The sequence below is a fragment of the Scophthalmus maximus genome, chromosome 11, assembly GCF_022379125.1.
Source record: "Scophthalmus maximus strain ysfricsl-2021 chromosome 11, ASM2237912v1, whole genome shotgun sequence".
NCBI classification, from domain to species: Eukaryota; Metazoa; Chordata; class Actinopteri; order Pleuronectiformes; family Scophthalmidae; genus Scophthalmus; species Scophthalmus maximus.
This window is the reverse complement of record NC_061525.1, coordinates 14,719,366-14,746,672: the sequence shown is the minus strand read 5'-3', so window position 1 is coordinate 14,746,672 and position 27,307 is coordinate 14,719,366. Positions and strand designations below refer to the sequence as shown.

The window sequence follows — 27,307 nt, the reverse complement described above, 5'->3', positions numbered from 1 at the left end:
CAAGACATCATCATATTTCATTTGTCAAATAAAAAAAGTATATAAATGCCACTGGCACCATTAAATTTGTCTAGTAATAGCATTTGGCAAAATGTATAAAGGAGGCAAACCGTTTCATCTAATTACAAGGGATGATTCTAGAAACAAATATATATACTGAAAGTCATAGGTCATAGATCACTGGGTGTTAAAGTTAATATTTAATTATTAGATCATTATTAAAGCTTTGAATTCAACTTTTTGTTTTATTGATGTACTACATGCTCACTTGCCACTTTATCAGAAAGCTGAAGCAATGGTCTGCTGCTGCCCTCTGCTGCCCAAGCATGAGAGAAAGAAAGAGAGAAAGAAAGAAAGATCAGTCATCTTTGTTATTCTGAATCTCGAATCACAAGATCAAGGTTTGATTACAAACCAGGCATAAATCCAACGTGCCAGGTTTACTACATATAACTTGGGTCTACATAATCTGATTAATCAATAATTATTTTTCCTGGATGACTTAATTTTTTTGTGTGACGTCATTGAGACACTGGCACTGGAGAGCTGAAGAGATGCAACCAATATGATGTTCATTTGCAATTATTTGTTTTTTTCCCCATTAATAATCAATAGATAATGAACTGTATAACACGCCAGAAAACATAGAAAATGTCAATAATTAATATCTGAAGCCTAAGTTAATTAATTGCTTATCAGTCCACCAAACTAAATCAAGTCAAACCTAGTTCTCCAAAAATATTATTTTCTAAGGTTTTCAAGTAAAGTAAAGCAATTAGTATTCCATTAAAAAAAATGCTCTTTATTTTGTCCCCTTTAACATAATAGTCAAGATTTCCCCCCCCCCCATAAATGTTGAGTGAGAAACTATTATAACCGTGGGAGATGTTGAATGAATTTGAAATTTGAAATACTGTGGCACTGAATGTTGTTTATTTTGTTAATCATACATGTTTTATCGTTTTATTTAAAAAAAAAAAGAAGAAAAAAAAAAGTTACTCAGCAGAGCGGACTCCTCGTCTCCGTTTGATGACGTTGATAATTTCTGTTTACTAGGGAACTCCCACTGGCTTCGTACAAGATATTTGTTTTAACCAAAAAACGCGGATTTCTTCCCGTCGAACAGGTGAGACATCACTCGTTGTCGTTTCTGTGCCGTCTGGACCGGTCGTTCGTACCGTTACTGGAACACTTTGTGATATCGATGCTGAAATAGACCCGCGGTGACCCCATGACAGCTCGGCTTGCTAACTAGCTCGTTAGCTAGCTAGCATCGTGAGGCTAACGCCGCTTTATAACCCGCTGCACGGGGGAAGTGACACATGTGGAGCGGCGGGTTGACGGTCTGTCAGAGAGCCGACACCCCGCAGGGGGACACACGCGTGGCCGCCGTGAGATGCTCAATTGACGGGGAAGTGCGACAACATGCTGCAACGTGAAGCTAAAGCGGCGAGCAACGACCGGTGACCGGTGTTCCCCGGTACAGACCGTCGGTCCCCGGTACAGACCGTCGTTCCCCGGTACAGACCGTCGTTCCCCCGGTACACACCGTCGGTCCCCGGTACAGACCGTCGGACCCGGTACAGACCGTCGTTCCCCCGGTACAGACCGTCGTTCCCCCGGTACAGACCGTCGGTCCCCGGTACAGACCGTCGTTCCCCCGGTACAGACCGTCGTTCCCCCGGTACAGACCGTCGTTCCCCCGGTACACACCGTCGGTCCCCGGTACAGACCGTCGTCCCCGGTACACACCGTCGGTCCCCGGTACAGACCGTCGTCCCCGGTACAGACCGTCGGTCCCCCGGTACAGACCGTCGGTCCCCGGTACAGACCGTCGTTCCCCCGGTACAGACCGTCGGACCCGGTACAGACCGTCGTTCCCCCGGTACACACCGTCGTTCCCCCGGTACAGACCGTCGGTCCCCGGTACAGACCGTCGTTCCCCCGGTACAGACCGTCGTTCCCCCGGTACAGACCGTCGTTCCCCCGGTACACACCGTCGGTCCCCGGTACAGACCGTCGTCCCCGGTACACACCGTCGGTCCCCGGTACAGACCGTCGTCCCCGGTACAGACCGTCGGTCCCCCGGTACAGACCGTCGGTCCCCGGTACAGACCGTCGTTCCCCCGGTACAGACCGTCGGACCCGGTACAGACCGTCGTTCCCCCGGTACACACCGTCGTCCCCGGTACAGACCGTCGTTCCCCCGGTACAGACCGTCGTTCCCCCGGTACAGACCGTCGGTCCCCGGTACAGACCGTCGTGTCCCCGGTACAGACCGTCGGACCCGGTACAGACCGTCGGTCCCCCGGTACAGACCGTCGTTCCCCCGGTACAGACCGTCGTTCCCCCGGTTCCCCCGGTACAGACCGTCATCCCCGGTACAGACCGTCGTCCCCGGTACAGACCGTCGGAACCCGGTACAGACCGTCGTTCCCCCGGTACAGACCGTCGTTCCCCCGGTACAGACCGTCATCCCCGGTACACACCGTCGTTCCCCCGGTACAGACCGTCGGTCCCCGGTACAGACCGTCGGACCCCGGTACAGACCGTCGTTCCCCCGGTAAAGACCGTCATTCCCCCGGTACAGACCGTCGGTCCCCCGGTACAGACCGTCGGTCCCCGGTACAGACCGTCGGACCGGCGGCCGGTTGGTGTCAAACCGGGAGCACGACAAACTGCTTCATTGAGCGTCTTTTCTTCCCGAATGTCCTGACAGAATCCTTCTAGATCCGTCCGATCGGTGTTTCAGTGCCACTGTCTGACAAGGCAGCATTTATAAAAAAAAAAGGTCATAAGCTCTAATTGTGTTATTGTGAAATTCACTAATGCTTTACAGATGTGTAACAAAACATCATTTAAAAAAGAACTTCCAGGTTGCAAGGTTGTGAATCCTTCTGCAGCTTGACACTTGTCTCGTTAGCGAGCTCTTAAATCTATCAGGGAGATGAACTCCACTCTTGACCTCTTATCTACCTCAAGTGCTGCAGGACCTCTGCAACAAAATCCGTTTAGAAACTCCTTAACAACATGTACAATCGAATCACTGTAGAACCTGAGACTGGATTACACACGGGCCTAAAGCCTGCTTAATATTGTTTGGCTACATAATTTGATTAATAGCAAAGTTGTGTGGGATATGTCCCACTTCATAAACAACATGTATGGGACGGGTCCACCGTCCTCATCGTGTGGCCTTGTTTTGTGAAGAGACTCTAGTTTAGTTTATATTTAGCTCCTTTGTTGTAAAGTTGTGTTTTCAAACTGCTTCCACCTTTTCTGAAATGAACACATGAAAGAAAAGGTTGTATCATTCCATGAGATAAGTGGTGTGTTGCAGCAGCCATCAGTTATCTTCCTCATCAGTGTGTCTGAAAGATTTATTTTCTTTATATATAGATGGATTGTTTCATCTGTAAAATTAGAAAAATTGTGAAAACTTCCTATCATTATATCTTGAAGCCCAAGTGAACAATTTCTTATTGGGTTAAACGGTTGAAAACACATGGGATTCATTCCATGCCAAATCAACGAGGGCATGCCAGTTCACATCATGGATTTTCTTGAAGAAAAAAAAACGTGTAAACATCTATTAAATTCATGGGAAAATGTGAAATCCTATAGCTCTTTTCCAAACACTTTTTTTTAGCCATGATTGTTAGAAGTTTGGCCTTTTTCATCAAATCGTGTATTCACAATTGTATTCTAAGCCTTATACCAGGGGGCTTATTTTCACTGGATTGTGTTTGAATTTGTACTGAACATCCAAGACACCCTAAGGATAAAGTACAACATGTATTCATGTAAATTGTTGTTGCGGAATGTTTACAATAACCAAATGAAGTTTACAGTACCAGAACGTAGAATCTTTAATTTTCAAAAATGAATGCCTCCACTAGTTTTCACTTCCTTGCAACCACAATTTATTTATGTGTAGTTTTACTACAGTCCGGTCATATGGAGAAGTTATATGGTCATGCCAAAAAAAAGTGCCACAGTTTCACTGCTAAAAAGTCACTTTTTTAAAATAATATTTTGACAATATATTTTCCTTAGAAGGATTACTTTAATTTGATGAAACTTTTTATGGGAAAGAGTTAATGTTTTTTGCCAATGTATTGAAAAAGTAAAGGTGTTGTAATAGTTCATTTAATTTTTCTAGTTTCTTTGCTTTGAAGCAAATATCAAAGCCACATGATTGCCCATGTGATTGGCTGAAGTCTACAGTTCTAAATGTTAATTTACAGTCTTATGCTGCACATGGATATTGTTCCAGATCTCCTGAAGTTAAGGTGACGTGTCGATGTTTCAGCGAGTGTTTAACCTCCTGCATCGAACAATCATGTATCGGTTGTATGAAATCCACTTAAAGTGTAAATAGTAACCAAACAAGACAAAAGTGCCAGATTCTTGTGTATTTCTGTGCATGTCAATTTTCGTGGAGGCAAAAAAAAGTAGACAAACTGATTAAACAAATGGTAAATAAAGGAATCATCGAGCCTTGTTACCGACTGGTGTAAAAAACATACACTTGAATGTGGAGATAGGACAAATGGAGGAATCATCGAGCCTTGTTACCGACTGGTGTAAAAAACATACACTTGAATGTGGAGATAGGACAAATGGACTGATTCAATGACTATAACCATGAGGAGGGTTGATGCCAGACGGAGGCAGTAACGTGACATGAGCGATACCTGCTGCAGTAAAACGTCCAAAAAAGCAGAGGATAATGCGCAATTGGCCCAAAAGCACCTCTCCACAGTATCGTTTTTAAATAATTTCAAACCAAAAAGAAGGAAACTTACATTTATAATGATGCATTTTGATTTTAAGTAAAAACCTAAGTTGGTAAAGAATGTCAAACAAATTTACTGTCTGTGGTGGTCTACAGACTAAAAGTTATAGTTGATTTGAATGAGAGGCGGTGTACAACCTGGATAGGTCGCCAGCCTATCCCAGGGCCAACATACAGAGACTTAACCATTCACTCCTCCAGTCAATTGAGAGTCTCCAATTTACCTAACCCCAATCTGCATGTCTTTGCAATGTGGGAGGAAACCAGAGTACCTGGAGAGAACCCACTCATACATGGGGACAACATGCAAACTCCACACAGAGAGGTCCTACAGAAAGGTTCTGATTGGTTCGAGCCGGAATGCGAACCCAGAATCTTCTTGCTGGGAGGCGACATCGCAAACCACTACACCACCTTGCAGCCCCCTGGAATAAATATATATAATAAACAGATTACTGGAATAAATATGGGATAATTAACAAGATACTCTATCTTGTGTCTGAATTGCTCCTTTAGGCCGCGATCTTGGATGGAGTGATTGTTGAGCCCCAGTGAGATGACTGACCAGGGCAACAACAACCAGAACATCTCCTGCAACCCCTTCGCTGCCCTCTTCAGCTCCGTGGCTGATGCTACACAGTTTGCATCAGGCCAGAAACCGCTGTCCACCGAACCACAGCGTAAGAAGTGTTATTTGATCCCCCCGCAAACCCCAGAGTCAAAATCTAGTTCATAACAAAATGCACAAATACACACAGGACACAATTTCAAGCATTAGTGTATTTTATTTTAAGTTAGTACAAGTAACACTGACATCTGGCTAAAAATGAACCCCATTTTTTGACACTTAAACCATGTATCTGATGTCACAGTGGAGGGCTCGGGAGAGAGCCAGTCAGACTCAGACAACTCTGTGTCAGACAGCGTTGATGACAATGACGACTCTGTGGCAGAGATCAGCCGCTCGTTCCGGTCCCGCCAGGAGCTGTGTGAACAGCTCAACGTCAATCACATGATCCAGCGAATATTCCTCATTACTCTGGACAACAGTAAGTAAAAGGAGACTTGTGATCAGGTATTAAGTCATTAGAGACCATATGGAGGACAAGCGACCTTTTAATTTTAACTCACTTTTTTTGGACTGTAAATGCCCATAGTTGTGTTAAATCTTTTCTTTCGTGACAGATTGCCATTTCCACAACTGTAGTCATCACAAAAGAGGGCTTTTATGTTTTGATACGAGTAAAAAGGGTCTCTACAGTGTTGTTTTCATAATGGAAATTCCACAGTAATGGCTGTAGAGATTATCCATAATAATAATAGCCCAAACTGCATACTTGTTGCAATATATACAATGCTGCAATAAATAGTTAACTTATCTCATCTATAGATTACGTAGTAAAGCTGTAGCAACTCTATTTTAACTCAAGTTAGTAACCATACCAAGGCCAACTATACATTAAGGCCCATGTAAAAGAGTGTGAGAGGCGGCTGTGTCTTATAATCAGTTTTGACCCTTCTACATCACCAACAAACATCTGTTATTTTAGCTCCTGCTTCAATCTGAAAAGGACATTTGACAGACAAACAGATGCCTAATGATGTACTGTACGTGTATTGGTAGTCATAAATACTGTAATAGCATAGTATGTTGTTTTCAGTTGTGTTGGTCTTGAAAATCTAATTTGAAGTTTCCAGTAAGTAACAAATGACTCATCACCCTTAAAGACAGTACAAAGACCTCACACACTGTGAAGTCTCACAGTGAGTCGGCTGCATCTCTTTACCACTGTGACTGCTCAAGGATGAGTCATGGATATCAGGAAATGCAAGCTAAAAGCCCCTTTGGTTTCACAGAGAGCCGTTTCAACGAATTCCTCTTGCACTCCTGTCTCAAATAAACCAGTGGAAATACACACTGTGCATTTAATCCCCCCTATCAAAGTTATTCTTGTAAAGGGCCATTCATTTCTTTATCAACTACAATTAATCCGATATTCATTGTTGGTTGATATTAAGCTTCTTGGGATGTTATGTGTAATATGATACAAGGACTTAATTGTATGAAACCCTGATTTTTATATTCCACCCCAGGTGATCCCAGTCTAAGAGGAGGTAATGGGACCCCCCCTCGCTGCGTGTTCTTGGAGGAGATGGCTGCAGATCTGGATGGACAGGACTGGCTGGATATGGACAACATAGAGCAGGTCTGATGTAGGCCTGTCACAATAATTACATCATCAACTTATCGTATGATAAATGAATATGAACTCAATCATTTTTACTCACCTCAATAACAGCCATTGTGGGTACATGCGTGTTTGTTGACATAAGAATGAATGTCAACAACAGTCCAGTTGGTCTTACTGCTTCTGTCCTCTCATATGATTAATAAATCACTGGCTTGGTCTATTAAATGTCAGAAAATATGGACCCTTGATAACATTTCTCTCAGCAGCCACACAAATCCTGTAGGACACCAACAACCAAGCTCACATGATTCAGTATTTAAAAAATTGGTCTTAAAAGGACGATAATATTGTTTATTCAAGAAACTGACACATTTGGAAGCTTTATACATTGTGTAAGAAATGGATACAGACATTTTATGAATCTCAAAATATATGAGTTTAGTAGAAAGTGTTTTCCACAGTCTGATTTGTGTTTGTTGTGTTTTCCTCTGTCCTCCAGGCTCTGTTTAACCGCCTGCTGCTGCCAGAGCCTGGAAACCACCTCATCTACATGACATCATGTAGCGCGGTAAACCTGTCTGCTGACCGTGATGCTGGAGAGAAATGTGCCATCCCTTATCTTTTTGCTTGTTTCCAGAGGGCCAAGGAAGAGGTGCAAGAGGTTTTCCTACTTCACTATAACTGTGGCACTTCAATGCTCAGCTTTTACTATTTTTGACAGTTGGAATGTAAAAAAGAAAAGAAAAAAAAGACCCATTCTCTTTCAAAGGCAGTTTCTTTCTTTGTTAATCCATTCACCAGGTGACAAAGGTACCAGAGAAGTTGCTGTCGTTTGCTGTTCGCTGTAAGAATCTAACGGTGTCTAACACACGGACAGTTCTGCTCACCCCAGAGATCTACATCAGCCAGAATGTCTACGAACAGCTTCTGGACCTGCTGCTGGAAGGTTTCAATGGAGCACGTAGGTTTAGTTTTGGACTAGTTTAGTTTAGGTTAACAGTTTCCTTTGACATGTTCCTTTTTTATGTAAAAAATTTTTTTGTGTGTGTTTCAGAGTCAGAGGAAGTGATTGAGTTTGTGGACGAGGTCATTGCTGGCGTGCTCTCTGACCAGGAAGTGCGTACCTTCGAGGAGGTGATAGTACCAGTGTTTGACATCTTCCACGGACGCATCAAAGACTTGGACCTCTGTCAGCCTCTCCTCTACACCTACTTAGACGTTCTCCTCTATTTCAGCCACCATAAAGATATCGCTAAGGTCAGAGGTCACACAGAGACATTATATCCGTGTTATGTTATTGGAATGTTCCTTCTGACCAAAACGTATAATCTTCCTTTTCGCTACAAATCAAATACTATATGATAAAATCTAATATAAAAATATAATAATATATAAAACAATCCATGTTTTTTATTTCAGGGCCCCATCTTTTTAAATCCTTCCAATGTTTCTTCTTCTTCACTTTTCTTTTTGTTTTCTTTTCCCAGGTATTGATGGAATACATTCAGCCCAAAGACCCAGCCAATGGTATGCAGTACCAGAAGAGCCTGTTGGGGGCAGTTTTGAATATCTCCTGCTTGTTAAAAACCCCAGGTGTGGTTGAGGGACATGGCTACTTCCTGAACCCCTCCCGCTCCAGTGCCCAGGAGACAAAGGTCCAGGAGGCCAACATCTACCAGGTAAACAGATTCTTAATAGTTGGCATTTTTGCATGAAAATTATTATACGGTCTTCAAACTACAACTGCATCAGAGCTGATGATCATTGATGATCTTTGCTCCCCTAATTTTATAGTTTATGGGCCAGTTTCACGACAAGCTGCACCAAATCTTGAAAAACCTGCTTCAGAGATCTGGTGAGACGCGCCACCTGCTGCTGTCGTGGCTGGGCAGCTGTCTGCAGGCCAACGCCGGCCGGGCGAAGATATGGGCCAATCAGATGCCAGAGATCTTCTTCCAGATGTATGCTTCAGATGCATTCTTTTTGAACCTGGGTGCAGCTCTGTTTAAGCTGTGCCAGCCTTTCTGCAGGCCTCGTTCGCCCAAACTGCTCACCTTCAACCCCACCTACTGCGGCTTCAAGGATCTGAGTGAAGAAGAGAGGCGGAATCGCAATGTTCATGCGAGGGGTAAATATATGTGAAAATGAGTGTCAATAACACTTTTATCATTTAAAAACATGATTCATTATTTTGATGTATCATTATTAATACAGCAGTGCTGATACTTGTTTTACTTTTACAAGTCAGTTTATAGCCTTGGGTTTTACAGCACTTTATTTTAATAGTCGTAAGATTTTCCAAGAGTAATAATATCCTATTGCTACTTCCAGGTCTCGACAAGGAAACCTGTCTGATCCCGGTGCCCCCTCAACAGCCAGTGGAGTTTGCACAGTCCTACAGCCTGCTGACTGAAAACCTCATCCTCACACAACTCACCCTGCATCTAGGCTTCCACAGGTTCATACCAACATCTTCTACTATGAAGTTAAAAGAGCATAGTTAGCCTTCACAGTCTAGCACATCTCTCAGCAATATAGTATACTGTGTTATTCTCATGTTCGCACCAGATGTCAGCATTAACCTTTGTTGTCTTGCCTCTGTTTGTTTCCATGCACAATTTTTTGTGTGCAGACTCCATGAGCAAATGGTGAAGATGAACCAGTCTCTCCACCGGCTCCAGGTGACGTGGCAGGAGGCCCAGCGGACTGGCAACCCGATGTCGGAGCAGCTCCTGGAGCAGTTTGAGCGTCTGATGATTGTGTACCTGTCAACCAAAGCTGCCACTACGCAGCCTGCCATGCTGCAATGCTGCCTTAACCTCCAAGCTTCCACTGCTGCTCTGCTAGTTCAGCTTAGTGTGGGAAACCAGGGGACTGAACATGTAGCGCTCAGTTTCCCGCTGCCCTCCATGCAGAATACTCTGCTCTGCTATGTACCGGGTAAGTCAGAGGTTCCACTACACAATACAGTAGAACAGAAAACCCAGTTTTTTGATCGTCTTTGATCATCAGACTGACCCATTGGGTTCAGAGGAGTCTATAATTTCTCTATATTTTAAATTGGGTCAGGTTTATAAAAAATGTTTGTCCTTGTCATAAATTGGAGCATGTGATACAGTGTGTCCACAAATGCTGCCCCCTGCCTTGTAAAAGCATATTTCATCTTCCAGCATGTAGTTAATGACACTCCTCACCACTTTAATGGTCTCATTAATTGTCAAGATTCCCTTTTTATTATGTATGAGTTTATAAAATGCCACAGGATCCAATCTCAAATGTATACATAGCTAATACTACAAAAACATTTGGGCATTACCTCTGGAATGCATGCAAGGTGGCAGTTGTTTGTCAGTCAAAGTACATTAATTCACTAATGCTGAACTGCACCTTTGTATTTTTCAGAGTTTTTTGCAGAAAACTTGGGAGATTTTTTCATTTTTCTGCGGCGATTTGCTGACGATGTCTTGGAGACTTCTACAGAAAATCTGGAGCAGATTTTTAACTTCATCACTGTCTTCATGGGTAATGTGGAGAGGTACGTTACTCTATAAACTAATTGAATCATGTCTGCTATATTAGTCAGTTGTCTGAATTTTCAGGGCTTATATAGTGCAGCTCCTGATACAATTTCAAATATTGTTCCAATCCCGTTTGTCCTGTATATCCAACAGGATGAAGAACCCACACTTAAGGGCAAAGCTTGCGGAAGTCTTAGAGGCGGTGATGCCACACATGGAGCCTGTAGTTCCTGGTGCTGCTCAGCCAATTGTGTTCCAGCGAGAGAGAGTCTTCTGTTCCTACAAATATGCACCTCAGCTGGCCGAGGCCCTCATCACTGTGTTTGTAGACATTGAATTCACAGGTGAAACTGTTGTATTCCTTACAATTTTTTGACTTACTAGTGTTAGATTGGGATGGTATATTGAGACAGCACTTAACTCTTAAAAGTCATAGAACTGCCTAACAGCTGCTGTCACAAGTATGCAAACTTGAAAAGAGTAAAAAGAACCTGCTTAAAGACGTGGTATTATATCAGAGACTTTTTCTGTCAGGTGAAACCTGAACTGTGTTTGATTTTAATTTGTTCCTCTCTTTTATTCAGGTGATCCTCATCAGTTTGAACAGAAATTCAACTACAGAAGGCCCATGTATCCCATCCTCAAGTACATGTGGGGCAAAGATAACTACAGAGAGAGCGTCAAGGTACCGAGAAATAAATGTTTTTGACAGTCAGTCTTTAGAAGTCTTGATGGTCAAATGATTTTATTACTCACAAAAAGTAGCATATAGTTTAATTTTCTTTCTGTGTGACTTGTGTAGTTTGTCTCAAAGTAAATACCTTGTTAATATTGTTTGCTGTCCCCATAGCTGGAAACTTTAAATCCTTAAGAATATTCTCTCTATCTACTCATCACTGAAGGCTGAGTAATAGGTTTCATTAATGTGTGTCTGGACCACCTACTCATGAAATTATGTGTAACAATATTAGTATTAGATGAACACTGGCAGAATGGCTGTATTGGAAACATAAATAGGATTTGTGGTTTGTGTACATAAAATTCTTGGCTATCATGTGTATTATGGCAGTAATGATTGGTCAACGTCTTCGCAGACATTGATTTTTGATGACAGAGCAGCAAACAAACCCACACGCACTCTCACCACATCGCCGCAAAATTGTTTTTTGGTATGAGAGGCATAGTTCAGTGCAGGAGAAAAAGTAAAAAAGCGTACACTCGTATCCTTGCAATGAACTGCAAAGTATTCCACAATTTATAGGCTTTAATACTGTGTCCCCCTGTATAGAGATACACTATTTGATTCTATCTATACACTATACTATCCCACCATGGGTTCTTTGTTTCATGTGATTTTTTCTTGTTTCAGCATTTGGCCGACTATGCATCCGAGAACCTGGAGGCCATGAATCCCCCTCTGTTCCTCAGGTTCCTCAACTTACTGATGAATGATGCCATCTTCCTCCTGGATGAGGCTATTCAGGTGAGTTCACAACGTTCAATGCATATTCACTAATATTTGACTAATAATACTTTCCATCAAATTAGTATATGTAACATAAAGAATTTGTTTTTTTTCAGTGCTTATTCAGTTTGTTGTGAATATTAAGTTGGTGGTACATGCTAGTTAATCTCAAAATACTGCACCCAACAAAGGAAGTAATTTTTCAGCACTGTGGCGATAAAAAATTGTTAACCAAAAATATACATTTATTTAAATCCTTAGAAATAGCTTATTTATTATTTTCAAAGAAAAAAAACATAATTTTTTCTTGCAGTACCTGAGTAAAATCAAGGTTCTGCAGCTGGAGCGGGATCGAGGGGAGTGGGAAGGCCTGGCCCCTGATGCCCGAAGAGAGAAAGAGTCAAGCCTGCAGATGTTTGGACAGCTGGGACGTTTCCACAACATCATGTCGAATGAGACCATCGGCACACTGGCCTTTCTCACCTCAGGTCAGACAGAAAAGATTGTTACATGTGACTTTATGTATTGATGTATCATTACCTTCATCTGTCCTTGTTTTGTCCTATAACCGAATCCCTCTCCAGATATCAAGGGGATCTTTGTGCACCCCTTCCTGGCTGAGAGGATCATCTCCATGCTGAACTACTTCCTGCAGCACCTGGTGGGTCCTAAGATGGGTGCCCTTAAAGTCAAGGACTTCAGTGAGTTCGACTTCAAGCCCCAGCAGCTTGTTTCCGATATCTGCACCATCTACCTAAACCTGGGGTATGTTCAACACTCAATGTTTACAAAGTGAATGCAAAGGAGAAACAGAAATTAAACTGTTTTTAAAAAGTTAGCCGTCCTTTTTATATTTCATTCCTTTGAGAATTTTGGTGCCACAATCTCTAAAGAAGAAATGCATTGGCACATTACTGACTACATGCCACAGAACAAACACTGTTGTGATCCCTAATTTAAAACTAAATGTTTGTTTCTCTCCTCGGCAGTGATGAGGAGAATTTCTGTGCTACAGTCCCAAAGGATGGAAGATCGTACTCTGCTACCCTCTTTTCCCAGACTGTTAGGGTACTGAAGAAGATCAACAAACCTGGTGACATGATTGTCGCTTTTGGACTTTTTGCTGATAAAATAAAGGTATAATTTGAGTTTGAACAATGTTGATATCCTCTCCCCGGGGCTAAAAGAAGAGCATGTGTTCAGCTTTCACAAATATTTGTCCTATATATCTGTACTGATGACTGGTAATTACTGATAAAGTAGAAAAGTCATTAAATTTGTACAAACAAATGGTGGTGTTAGAAAATACTATTAAAAAAAGCTTTATCATTATATCTCTGTTTTAGCCCCATGCAGATAGACAGCAGCAGGAAGAGGAGACATATTCAGATGCTCCAGATGAGTTCTTGGACCCCATCATGTCCACTCTGATGCTGGATCCTGTTCTTCTCCCTTCTTCCAACGTAACAGTCGATCGCCCAACAATAGCAAGGCATCTCCTTAGGTAGGTGGCTTCCAGCAAAGCCTGGGAGTCCATATGGTATATCATATTCAGAGGATATGTGTCTTTGTTGTAATCTCACTTGCCAAATGAGTAACCAGTTATTGATCATGTACTCCTTGCAGTGACCAGACAGACCCTTTCAACCGTAGTCCTCTAACCATGGACCAGATCAGGCCAAATGAGGAACTCAAACAGCAGATTTTACAGTGGCTGGATAAGCATAAGCAGGAGAGGCTGCAGCTGGGACCCAGTGGCTAGCTGTGATCCCTCACTGTGACAAACAATGACTGCATCTTTGTTTTCTTTCCTGGCCTGCATCTCATGTGCTCCTCTGCTTCTTGGCTAATCCACTGTGTGCTTTCCTCTGTGGATTTTCTTCTGAGTCCTCAGATACGACTAATGTTGCATTAGGCTTTTCATGCAGCCTTCATCCTCTGTGGATTCTCTCTGCCACAGCAGTCCAGACAACCTGTAGCGCAGCGGCTGGTGGCAACTTCAAAATCCATGCACAGCAGCCGTTTGACTCCACTGACTCTGCTTCCTTTTCCCCTGAATACCGTGTATTGATTAGTTATTATTACAGTCAGGGCTGTGGCCAGAGGTATCAGTTTCAACAGGACTTGTTGAATGTACTGAATGAACTCCTGCCTAACCAGCTGGCCACGACAAGATTTTATACAGCAAGGTAAGTATTTTTGGGAACTCATTAGGCAGAACATGGATGGAGTCATTTATGATTTAACCTTGATTTCACCTTCATAAAGAATACATCACACACTGCCTTTCAAAGGTCTTGAACATCCTATATTTGAGCATTTTGGTGATATCTCAAGCACCATTGTAAATAGAATTAGCAAGTAAGATTAAAGTTGAATTAAACTCTGACTTTTATTTTATTAGAAATAATCTGGAGATATTCAAAACATGTAGCACAAAATCCTACTGTGTATTTTGAAATGTATACATAAAGTTTTTGCTGATTTGTCCAGTACCTGTTTGACTGAGCTGAACGGCTTCCAAACTTGAATCTCATTACTAATTTCAGTAAGGTTAAATTTGTAATTGCACCTATATTATGTACTCATTTTAATTTTAAGGTCTTGAGGATGGCCATATTTCTTGAAATTGGACCAAAAAAGAATATAGAAGAATATAGGGTTCAATTATCTTTGACTGGTGGTCCATATGATAGTCATTGCCATCCTTTGAATTAACATCACCAGATGGAAGTGATCCTGAACTGGTTTTTGTGTGAATGCATAGCATATTAACATGTGGGCAGACAGCTGATCAATAGATCTGGTGCCTAAAACCAAGAGCCTTGCAAGTAAATGTCAGCAATTGAGGATCTGACTTGTTTCATACTTATAAGAGACATAGTTATGAGTTTGTAAATGAAAGAAAGAAAATCAGACAAGGTAACTTGTTATTGAGTAGCTTTTTGAATTAAAGGGTTTTTAATTCATAATTAAATGTGGTTGTATAAAATGGCAAAATGTGATAGAAATACACAAAGATGTATTTGTTGGCATGCTCTCATACTGTATGTTGAATATCTACCATCTGAAGGATTATGTGGGTTAAATTATGATGCAATATCTTTGTTTTAATTGTGTTTATTTGAATGTACAGTATGATTTAAGAAATAAAACTAATGTGCGTTATATAAGACATTGTTATGTTATCTTCCTATAATATTAACTGTAGCTCAGGTGTCTTTGTATAGCTCTCTTCAGTCAGAGTTTTGAGGATTCTTCCTTTATTATGTCCCTAGTCACTTGGAAACGATTTGTTTAATAGCATCTGTACATGGAATTCTTTAAAACCTGGGTCACCCCTCTTGTGTATGTAGAAGTGCTCAGACAAATTAGATTTGGGCCACATAATTGCACATCTAGGTTATATAGTTACATTTTATTTAAATAACTCTATTAATAATAATAATAATGATAAAAATATTTATAGAGCACTTTTCAAAATTCAGACAATATAAAGTGGTTTTCAAACCAGCAATTGAATGAAATATTTCATAAAATCATCAGAATTAAAAAATAAAGAATAGTTCTAAAAGGTTAAACACAATTAAAAGAAAATCGCTATTAAGGTAAAATCAGGAACGGTTTTCTAATAAAAGTATGTTTTAAGAAGGAACTTAAAACCAAAGACCACAACAATCTCCCAGAACAAGACCCCGTGACCATCACAATGGCTGACATCCAAGAAAGAGTGTCGAGTATGAGGAGCAGGACAGCACCAGACAATGACATGATCCACACCTACGGGCTAAGGAAATTAACTGCATTTCCATGAATGCCGGGCAGCACAAATGAACCAGCTGCTTGTAGGTGATAAGATTTACGAACAAACATTTCTAAATTAAGTTTAATATTAATAGATCTCGGTCTTAAAGTTTAAACATCGCATATAAGGGACGTCAAACTTAATGGAGGACATCTTTGTAGATTTATAATTTATATAATGAAATCCATGTGATTTTACATGCGATGTTCATCACTGACAAAGTTACCATTAGAAATGTTTTCATGGTGATGAAAACTTCCCTGAGTTACATTGTAACAAATCAACTAACAGTCTACAGCTAACATTTGGACAACTTTGGTGTTTTCTTAAGTTTATAAACCTAATTTGTTCATTTTAATTGTTAATTTGACTGAATACATATTAATAACAAGTAACTCTTTTGCCAAAGTACATCTCCTTTTATAATTTTCTGTTTAATTAAAAACAGAAAATTATAAAAGTATTTACCAGTATTTTGGTAATCGATCCACCCACCTGTAGATTTGTGACTTTGTGAATGATCTCATGGTTCAAGTCCTGCCTGGAGAACCTGCAGATAAATACCGGAGGTCAACCACCAGGATTGGATGCAGACATTTTTTCTTTCCAATTATGTGAAATTCTGCTTCAGTGACAAAATGAAAGTTAAACCCATCAGCTCCATACATTCCCACAGTAACTTTCTCATCTTTAAAGTGGTTTGCTGCCGTGTTGCTGGGAGTGGGGCCACAGAGTAACATCTTTGGTGCACAATTCATTTTAATACATAATTATTTTTCAGTCGTACTTTGGCATGTATTATCTTGGAGTTTGGCTGCCACTTATATAAACCTTTTAACATTCCTTCTTTAAGAAAACTGCAATGCGAGCTAACGGTTTGTCTTTTCTTGCGATTCAAGTGCGGAGCTCCTTTCCCGGGCAAAGCCCCTGAACCTGATTTGGGTTCAGACATGCAGAGTCTGAATAGGGCCGCTGAGAAAATGCATTGTCGGGGTTTCTTCGGTTCCGCCCCGCAACATGCATAACGATGTCTCGGCCAGTGAGAGCGAAGCGCTGTGGTAGAGGTTGTTTATGTGGAGTGCTGGGTTAGGGTTCCGCCCACCGAGGTATCTCGGGCGCAGGGCAGACAGGCAGAGTGTAAAATGGCGCACAGCTGTCGGTGGCGGTTCCCCGCTCGGCCCGGAGGGAGCAGCAACTCCGGTACCGGGAGGAGAGCGGGCCGAATCAGGGTTACTGCCTCTCTGCGGAATATCTCGGGAGCCCACCCCAGCGCAGCTGGACTCGGACCCGGGTTCGACGCTGCACTACAGGTCTCTTCGGTGATCGGGAGCAACCTGCAGAAATTTCGGGATGTTTTGGGGGAATCGAGCGACTCGAGCAGCGCGGAGGTAAGAGCACAGCACAGCACAGCACCGGACGGGAGCAGCCCGACGGGAGCCCGGGCTCTTCGGTCGGACCGCCGCCGGGCTGGGTTCACCCGCAGAGCTGGCTCTCCCGTCCCAGACGAGGAGCTAACGGTTACACTCTGCCAAGCCGCTCACCATCTCTTCCTCTCGCCCGACGCTCAGTGGGGCTGCGAGCAAACTTGTCATTGCCAGGATGCCACAGTTAACTTTGAGTTGGTTGTGTGGCCCTAAACTCCACCGGTAGCGCGTCGCCGCGTCGAACTTTAGTCGGACACAACACGCCCGCCAGCTGCTTATCAGATGGACGGTCTCCAACAGTTCCACCTGAGAGAAAGTTTCCTCCCCGGTGGAGTGCGGCGACATGCTACATCCACACAGTTCGGATGGACTGGTGCTAACGTCGGTCAGCTAAGCCCGATCAAAACACTGTGCGGGAGCCCTGGCGTGTTCGTGTTGACTGTAGCACGGTGCCGTTAGCACGCACACACACACACACACACACACACACACACACACACACACACTTGCACCAGTGCCCGAGTGCACACTGCCATGAAGCCGTTGTAACTGCTTTACACGTTAGCTACTTGAGATTAGCTTCACGCGAAAGCCTTCAAATTCACGTCCCAATCAACGCACTGTAAAAAAAAAAAAAGTTATCCCCCGTTTCAGCGTTGGTATTAGTCGTTCTGCACTTCAATAGTGGTTAAACATGTGTCGTTCGCTGTAATCGGCGTTCGCTCGTGGGTGTGAACACCCCGGGACCTTCGCGATAGCCTGCAATGTGTTTGAAAACAAGACATGTCAACTTGAGGGAGGCTCGAGTATACAACTGTGGCTAACGCGAACTTAGCGTCCGCCTGCAGCGGTCTCCTGGAGGAGGACTGTTCGCCATAGGCTCCTCTCTCTTCCACATTTACATTCGGCGAGGATTCCCGCGAGCACAGTATTTAACAACACGAACTCGAGGGGCTCGCTGTTTTGTCTTTTTTTGTGCAGTGAGGTGCCAGCCCCTTCCAGTGAGGGCTCGGCTAACATAGCTGATGGGTTAGCTCGCATGCTAGCTGTCTACACCTCCCAGCTAGAGCTACACCATTATCTCCCCCCGGCGTGAAAGTTGCAGGGCGGGGGGCGGGAGGGGGGGGCTGCTCGTGTTTACCTCCGGCCGAGCACATGTGGCGTTTGAAGCATTGTGGTCGGGAGTTGGAGGAACTCGCACACAAAAGTGAATCATTTCCAGTGCTGGTTCCGCGGTGCGCTAGGGGCAGGCTACCATGCTACGCATGACGCCACGCTAGCCACCGGGGCTACTGCTGATGCATAGGAAAATGGGAGGTGGACATGTTCTCCCCCTTCTCCACACCAGCCAGTGCGTAGCTAGTACCGACACAACATCGGGTGTGTACGACATCGGAGGTGACACTCCGATGTCGCATTCACAACAACCCGCTGGCACGTCGACGTGCTAACGCGGGTACCCCGGCGGTCTTCGGCTGCTCTTTGGAGCGGGGAGCGAGACTCGGGCGGTGACAGCGCGCACGCAGGGCTGGCTACAATAACAACGAGCCCCTTCTCGACGGGCCGTGTGGTGTGGGGGTGTGTTCGCCTTAGCGAACTACCATCTTCCTTCTCCACGATGTGCAGCGTGCGCTCGCTGCAGTGGGAGTGCACCGTGTGCGGATGTTTACCACCGGCCCCAGTGCTCCTGGTCCTGCTCCTGCAGGAGCACAGCCGTGTGTGCATGCACACCAGTTGGCCTTTTAGCATGTGGTTACTGGTTTTTATTCTGAGCTTGAAATGTGCCTGCGTTTTTCTTTTCTTGCGCACATTTTGAACGCTGATGTTCGGGAGATTGTGAAACGCTCTCGTCGTAGTATAGCAATTCCGATTTTGTAGAATGTTAGAAGTATTATCCGACGTGTGATATTTGACAATTCATCACCTGATATGTACTATTTCATGACATTCTGGAGTATTGTGAGTTTTATTTGAAGTAGGCTCTTGATAATGCAAATTGTTACCTAAAGGGGTAGTTCAGAGATTTTGAAGTGGGGTTGTATGAGTTACTTATGCAGAGTTAGTATGTGACCTCATGGAGATGGGGATCAGGGATGTCATTTAACGCTTTGGATGAGAAGTGGAAGTAGGGTCCCACTGTAACACTCTAACCCTAACCCACCAAAAGACGTCTTTTTGCCACATTTTTGAATGCTTACCAAAAAAAAGATATTTGTGCGCTTGAAAAAAAAGAAACGGCTGTCTGGCGGCAAACTAAAGCAGTGAAAAAACACGTCCTTTTTTTAAGGTACCGTTTAAAAATGTGTCAAACGTTTTTCGGTGGTCCCCTCTGACACGGTGGGACTCAGACTTACGTTTCTTCCATTTCTCCTCCAAACTCCGTTAAATGACACCGCTGATCCCCATCTCCACAAGGTAACATTTTAACTATGCATAAGTAACTCATACAACCCCACTTCAAAATCACTGAACTATCCCTTTGGTTGGCAGGTGTCCCTTTTGACTCTTTACTCCTGAAGACTGTCGACACTTGACAGTGTAGTCGTATGTTGCATGTGTGGAGACAGACGGGACCATGAAATCTACTGTGAAGGGGAAACCTAAATTGTATGAAAGATGTGGACAAAGCGTGGTGATATCATTGATTTGGAAGTGCACTACTATAAATGAACGCTTCATGTTGTTCTGGATAAACGCAAGTTTCACTTGAAATATCATTTTTGTTTTCAAATGGCTTTTTCAGCCCTTTTTCTGAATGGTTGAGAATGGTCGTGAGTATAAAAGTACTGTTGTAGAGGCAGATTGTACTGTAAAATCAAATTACAAAGAGTGCTGACGCAGCGTAGTGATTGTTGCATACATTTGTTCTTTAAATAACAGGTTTATGATACTCAAGAGAAACACAGTTTTCGGTTATAACATCATCATTTTAAGCAGATGGTGTTTCAAGTAACGCGATGCTCCTTCTTCCCTTGCTCCAGTGAATGAGAGGATATAGCAGTATTTGGGACTTGTTGAGACCGACTCGACCATTAAACTCCCATGGGACCCGAAGCCTGCGGAAGATGCGGACACAGCATGGGGATTTAATTGAGAAGCAGTGTAGTGCCTGTCTGGCCAGACTGGGGCAGGATTGTTCAGTGTCGCTGCAGCCTGCTGAGCTTACATGGCGACCCTGAACTGAGTGCCAGCCTGACACTTGGTCACCCCTCCTTCCTCCATCCAAGCAGAAAAAACCCCAAATCCACTTCAGACACACACCACCCCGTCTGAGAGGCAGAGCAACTTTTCTTCTGACAGCTGCCACTTTGGAACGGATTACTAAGCCTATTGGGGTGGCTCAAAAGGGTTCTTGTCAACCGTTGCTGCCAAAATGAAGGCATTTGTTAGCTGTATGTGTGTATGTGTGGAATAAATTTTCCTGATCCAGCCAAATTGCCGTTGCCTGTTTTGGTGCCGAGTGCAGCCCACGGTGACATTTATTTTTTGTAAATGTTTAACCATATCACCTCCACAACCTCAACCTCCACCTCCCTGTCCAGCTAATCTGGCTTTGTATCATGTTCCTTTTTTGTTCATGGTCCATTATATCTTACCTTCTGCTGCATCTGTTCTACCCACATATTATTATCAATGTTTAATTATTCATACAAAAGCGCAGCTGAATAGATGCATCAAACTAAATGTCTCTTTGCCTGACCGATTTGAGAGAAATGGGGTTTTTGAGCGGAAGGGGTTTCAGTCCAGCAGGTGTTTGGCCTATTTAAATCGAAGACAAACCCCCCCCCCCAGCCCCCCCCCACCCCCCCACCCCCCCCCCCCCCCCCCCCCACCCCCCACCCCCACCCGCTTACCCATCCCAGAGACAGCGTGTGGATTGGAGCAGGAAGCTTTGTGTCTGCTTTTATTCTAGCTCTCACAAAGTGCAGGCGGCTGAAAGAGCACAGGCAGGGATATCAAAGGGTATGGGGCGACACCCCTCCTCCCAACGGGACAACGCTGGGAGGAGAATTAGTCACAGACCCTCCCATCCATGGCTTTATACTATTACAGCAGGCGGGCAAAGAGCTTTCACCTCTGCTTTAGGAGTTGCCTGATTGGGTGAAAGGCGGCAATTGTGTCGTCTTTCTTACTCTTTGTGTGTGTGTGTGTGTGTGTGTGTGTGTGTGTGTGTGTGTGTGTGTGTGTGTGTGTGTGTGTGTGTGTGTGTGTGTGTGTGTGTGTGTGTGTGTGTGTGTGTGTGTGTGTGTGTGTGTGTGTGTGTGTGTGTGTGTGTGTGTGTGTGTGTGTGTGTGTGTGTGTGTGTGTGTGTGTGTGTGTGTGTGTGTGTGGTAGTAGGGGTGTCCCTCAGACTTTATATCCTTTATTGCACTCAGGAGTGGGCATTCCTTCTTTGTCTTTATTTTGATTAGAACTTCAATGCTGCCTGCTTGGTGGTGGGTAGGAGGGTGTGTGTGTGTCTGTGGGTGCTTGCCAGTATGTGTGTTTGTGTGTGTAAGAGCAAGAGAGATGCCATGCACACATGCCAATCAGTCTGTTCGTCTTCGTCCATTGATTGTCTGTGGTTCCTTACGTGCGAGGGGTGGGAAGAGCAGGCCTCTTTTCCTTGAAAGTGTTTGTTTTGGTCTGTGTTGCTGTTGAGCAAATGTGAAACAGTTGCATTTAGTGTTTGGACACTTGAAAAAACAACTGTCCACCTTTTGCTTGGGGCTGACAGGAGTCACAAAGCAGTCCCACCATAGGGTCATTCATTCTGGTGGAGGAAACAAGATGTTTTTAAGCAGTGACTCAGAGTGGATCTTTTACTTAGAAAATTCTTTCATATTAATCATTCCCTGCTTTGTATAATAATAATAGTAGTTGGCTCAATTCCTTGAATTCCTCTATGGCCTTTTTGAAGAGATGTGTCATCAGGGGGCCACATAGGAGTATGGGCTCATCACCAATGTATATTCCAGGAAGGGATGATACATAGTGTCTGTACAGTCAAGCCTCATGGAATGTGTCAGGATTTTTTTTTCTTTCTCAAAGTAGTAGGGTGCAATGACTTCTTAAGAGCATCAAAGTGACTCACAGGGTCCTAACTTAGCAAATTTAACATCTATTTGACATCCTTTTCCCCAATCTGAGCCAAATTCATTTAATCCGTTCCCCTATTATTCATTCAAATGTTTTCCTGTCTTAAAGTGGACAAGTTCTGACTTTAAATTCAGCTTATTACCCTGCGTGACAGCAGTGCCTGGAGGCGGAAGCAAGTTGTCGTTTTTTTTGACCAGTGTATGTGTGTGCTCAAAATAACCCCAAAACTGATTTTCAGCGAATGTGGTGGGAATGTTACTTGGGAGGTATCTCCATAAGATCAACTTTTGGAGCCGATTGTCTTTGGGTGCGTGCAGGACACACGGGACAAAAAAGTATGCTCTTACAGAGCCAGTCTTATGCCGAGGTCTGTTTGCCTGCTGAGAACTGTATGATTGTGCGAGAGTGTCATCAAGTGACCTTATGTTGAATCTTGCCTTCCTGCAGGGGGCGGTAAAAAATGTATCCAAGTTTAACTGGCCACTGATGGCGGGCAGGATTTCTCCCGGTGCTGGTGATGGTCAGTCTGACTGTGGCAGAAGGTCAATGTGAAAACACTAAGTTAGAGATCTTAGAGTTTTTATCTTTTTGAAACTATGGCGGGTTGCCACAGTCCATAAGTAATTAATGGGAAACACTGGATTGACATATGCAGCATGTGCACAGGTTATGCATCGCACCTCAGACGCTCCTTTAATTTTGACGATGTGTACAGTGAAACGTCACAGTTTACAATGATGTGTGTTTACTAAGCTCCTACGCAAATAATCATTAGCAATAATCCGTGATAATAATTATAAGCCTTGGCTGTGCAGTGTAGAAAACACTCAGCTGCAGCTTCTCATTTTGAGCTGTTGCTGAGCGTCACTGTCACCAATTAAAATGAAAACGTGCTACTGGTAGCTGCAGTGAATTAACTTGATGGCAGCCCTACATTCAACCTTGCTGTTGTCACTTTGCTCTCTGCAAGCTGCTCTCTTGTCAAATGTAGATTGTGGGAGAAGAACCGCCACTCTTCAACCACAACCACTGTACGAGCACATGTGAACTGTGTATGTGTGTCTGCTGTTCCAACAAATTGAACAGAGTGAGACGTCTTGGAGTCATGAGCTTTCATTCATATCATTTCAATAAATTGAATTATATTGGTTGCCCGATGTTAGCCTTTCACAGACATATCGGTCAAATCAGCGCTTTTGTTTACCGATACGAAATCTTTTGTGCATTTATGTTTACACTTTACGTTTAAAAAATAGTGTTTAGTTACTTAATTCAAGTTCTATATTTTTGGTTTTCTTTATATTCTTTTTATTAATATTTATTAACGATAAAGTTTATGGTTAAAATATCAAGGCCTCAATTGCATTTCCCTGTCATACAGGTGTGATTACAACATTTTAGTAATCATTGAAAGATTAATATACATACATATTAATCGGATCGATATTGTATTGGCCCCCAAAAATCCATATCGGTCGGACTCTAAATCAAATATTGAAAATGGACATGTACATGACTTGTAATAAATAATATGTAATAAATATATTTCGTTATGTTATAGCAGAGACACTGGAATTATAATCTGTGTGTGCATGTGTGTTTGTGGCAGGGTGCACCCAGTTGGGTCGAGGTATAGGGTCACGATGACATTGTCCATTGGCCCAACCCCATTTGTCAGCAGGTTTAGGCAAAAAGTTCTGAACCAATTTACTTGGGATTTGGTGGAGGGATGGGGCATACTATTGCAAGATATTTATTACAAATTTCTAAGGAAATAATGTGTGGAATTGAAGATCAGACATATTTGAGATTGTTTGGCTTTGGCGAAGGTATGTGCCATTCTATTTTTGCCTGGTTGTACCGTTTCCACAAGCAATGGGCTTATTGTGATGAATTACAGCTTTTATGAGCTCCCTGCAGGCTAAAGCTGTACACACTAACGCCTAAGTATTGAGGACTAACATAGGTGGTAAAAATTAATCTGTGTTTGAGGTTGTCTGGGAATCAGTAGTTTCTAGATTAAAACCTGGTTCATTCCCTGCCTGGGAAACTGGTCCCTAGTCCACAGCACATCATCTAGAATCAGTGAGATTTCTGCTAAATGCTGTCTTGACTGACAGTAAAAGTCCAAGTAGTTCGGTTCAGTCTGAGAGGTTTACCTCAAACCAAATTCACATTCGTCTCATAACTGCCAGGGACAGTCCCCCTGCACCTCCTGAGAATAGTGATCGCACTTTGGCAATGATTCAGATCAGTTTCCTCTTCCCTGTCTAGTGATTTCACATCCAGTCATTTATGTATTGATCAGTTACATGAGATGTGATACAGCAGCAGGAAGTCAAACTGCTCAGGATTTCATGTTGAGAGCGCCAGCAGAAGTAGAACTTGAACGGTTGTGTTCAAAAACACTCTGGTACGCTCAGCTGAAGAGATGAAAGAGGAAACTCAGATCTTTTCAGTAACTTTTTTTGTATCCATCTCTTGCATGTTGCAAGGAAAGGCAGTACGTGCACCTTACCTTTCTAGTCTACTTACTACAGTGTTTGTTTGCTTCTTGTTCTTGCCTCTCTGTGTCTGCCCTACGATTGAGCTCATGGTGAGCCTTGTGTTTCACATGCTGCTGCTCAGTGCTCAGCAGTCAGTGGGTGGGAAGCAAGTAAGCGAGCAATGAGTGAGTGACTGAATATGTGTTTGGGAGCATGGCACTGAGCAGGAATAAGGGGGGAGAAAGGGGGGTCCTTGTCGTGTGTGGGAGGCCCATTCGGATTGGTATTTGGCAAGCTTCTGAACGAGCATGTAGAAACCCCAAACCCCTTTCATCCTCTGCTCCCAGGAGACGGCTGCGCTCCCTCTGTTGTTGATGGTAAATGTGGTCAAAATGCTGCTTCCTTGTCTCTTTCTTCTCTCCTTCTCGCCTTCCTCCCTCAGCCCTCCTCCTTTCTTTGCTCTGGTTTGCTTGCTTGCCTAGCCTGTGCTCCCCTCCCCCGCAACCTCACTCCTGTGCTCTGCTTGTTTACATCTCGCCGTGCAGTTCATTTGCAGGTTTTTTTCTTTCTCTCGCTCTCCAAATGTGTCTGTGTGCAAAGTGTTTGTGTGGCTGACGGAGGTAAGTGTGCACATGTTTGACTGTGCATGTGCATCTGAAGCTGCGCAGTCTGCTCTATGCACTTGCCTCTATAAAAGTGTGTTGTGATGTCACTGACTGCTACGCGCACTATCACAGCAAGTCAGAGGCATGTGTTGGTACTCCGCCCCCTCGGCTCTGCAACAACACCAACCAAGAGCAGAAGCTTCCTCAGAGTGGAGATGATGCTGGTATTTCTGTAAGGAGGAAATGAAAAAGAGAGATGCTCAGATGCACTATGAGGAATGGAGGATGCTCACATTTGTATTTCCTTCCAGGATGAACAGCAGCATTGACTGTCGGTTATCATTGTTTGTTTATTTGTTGAAAAGATAAAGGAGAGATTGCTGCACACATTGCTGGGTTTTAGATTTTCATTTTAGATTAGATTGCACAGTGTACGTCAGACATATTTAGGTATCAGTTATTCACATTGTGATGTGTGTAATTCTTGGCTGGAGCAAATCAGTTTTCATGTAATTGTGTGCGCACACTTACACACTAACAGCTGCTGTACAAACTGGGCCAACGAGACCTCAACTGCATCCCCACATGCTGCTATAAATAAACATGATAAAATGATATACTCACCTCGACTCTTAAACACACACACACACACACACACACACACACACACACACACACACACACACACACACACACACGCACACTGATTACAGAAGTAGTGGCACACACAGGATCCTGAAGATGTTAATCATCCTCTGCTTATTTCAGTGTCTCATATCTCAAGCTCTACTGTGACATGAGAGGAAAGATGATTTTTTTTCAATCAGTTCTTATAGTGTTTTAGATTTACACCTGATTTCTAGAACCACCACCAGTAAAACGAATGTCACAGAGAAAAGGCTGAAGTTAGTAAATTAGTAAGTGCAATAACTGCAAGTTGAAATATATTTTCCGATGTTTGGTCCTGGAATGGATGCTATTTGTTGTACAGGAATAGGCCATTTTATTCATTTTAGCCTGTTTTATTTGCCATCAAACCCATCTTGGGGTTAGTCTTGTTTTTATGTGATGATGGAACATTACATGAGGTGAAAGAAGTTGGAAATACAGAAGTTCAGCTTTTGAGAGGTCGATGTCGGTCTGTCAATTGAATTATTAAATTATCAATCGAACATTTTCGGTCGCATTTTGAATTGTCTTTTGTTGAAATTGGAGCGTAATTACTTGCTAACTTTTTGATGAATTCAATGTTGTTGATTATGTATTTTAATCTAACAGCTGAGTCTGATGAGCTCTATCTGTGGTGTTCTGAAATGGTCACTGTGGAGATAATAAACAACAACATGATTTTTTCCCTGGTGTCCCCCCATTATACCACATGTTACATTATTTTGCCCCTCTTGTGTAAAGGAACTGTGTTATGTGCATTATAAATGCCCTGGCTGTCTGTCTATGACCAACAACCTTAGAATTTGACAGTTCCTTCAGGGAGCAGGAAGGCAGCACAATGTGTTAGTCACCCAGTGAGATTTGGATGTTTGCAATTGAAACTGTCTGTTGTGGTTTGAACCTTCTCCAAATGCAGACATGTCGTCCTTAAAGCCAAGAGAAACATGAGAGCACCGCAGTGAGCCAGCAGGCGAAAGTGATCGGGCACTTCATTATAGCGTTGAAGCCTTGGTTTTCATCTGAGTCAAACTTCAAGAGTGACTCAGGTGTTGCACATCAAGGCCAACTGACATTTATGTAGCATGATAGATGTTGTACATTGCTTCTTTGATGTATTTTAGCATTGCAATTATTGAATGGTCACAAAAGATTTATTAGCTTTTCCATTTTTGTTGCAGGAAGAAGCGTTTGGAGGATTTGGAGTGGTTGTTGAGCAGAAAAGTTTACAGTGCCCTTCAACGACCTCTTCAGGTAAAGTAACTTCCT

General features: G+C 43.1%; 2 protein-coding genes across 2 annotated transcripts in view; both read left to right on the top strand.

Annotated features, from left to right (window-relative positions):
- Window positions 1-996: 996 nt before the first annotated feature.
- ube4a (ubiquitination factor E4A (UFD2 homolog, yeast)) lies at window positions 997-15,146 on the top strand. The gene is made up of 20 exons (XM_035623996.2): window positions 997-1,126; window positions 5,315-5,478; window positions 5,671-5,847; window positions 6,893-7,005; window positions 7,490-7,642; window positions 7,792-7,951; window positions 8,045-8,247; window positions 8,478-8,669; window positions 8,785-9,118; window positions 9,322-9,448; window positions 9,623-9,930; window positions 10,393-10,525; window positions 10,662-10,852; window positions 11,093-11,193; window positions 11,878-11,991; window positions 12,287-12,461; window positions 12,558-12,738; window positions 12,963-13,110; window positions 13,320-13,477; window positions 13,600-15,146. The coding sequence occupies exons 2-20, from the start codon at window positions 5,355-5,357 to the stop codon at window positions 13,733-13,735; spliced, it is 3,228 nt and encodes a 1,075-aa protein (XP_035479889.1). The 5' UTR covers window positions 997-1,126; window positions 5,315-5,354; the 3' UTR covers window positions 13,736-15,146.
- A 1,413-nt stretch (window positions 15,147-16,559) lies between these two features.
- The window catches only part of kmt2a (lysine (K)-specific methyltransferase 2A), a 36,896-nt gene continuing 26,148 nt past the window's right edge, over window positions 16,560-27,307 (top strand). The window contains exons 1-2 of the mRNA XM_047335424.1: window positions 16,560-17,166; window positions 27,220-27,292. Coding sequence (XP_047191380.1) covers window positions 16,921-17,166; window positions 27,220-27,292 — 319 coding nt within the window. The 5' untranslated portion in view covers window positions 16,560-16,920. The remainder of the gene's footprint in view (window positions 17,167-27,219; window positions 27,293-27,307) is intronic.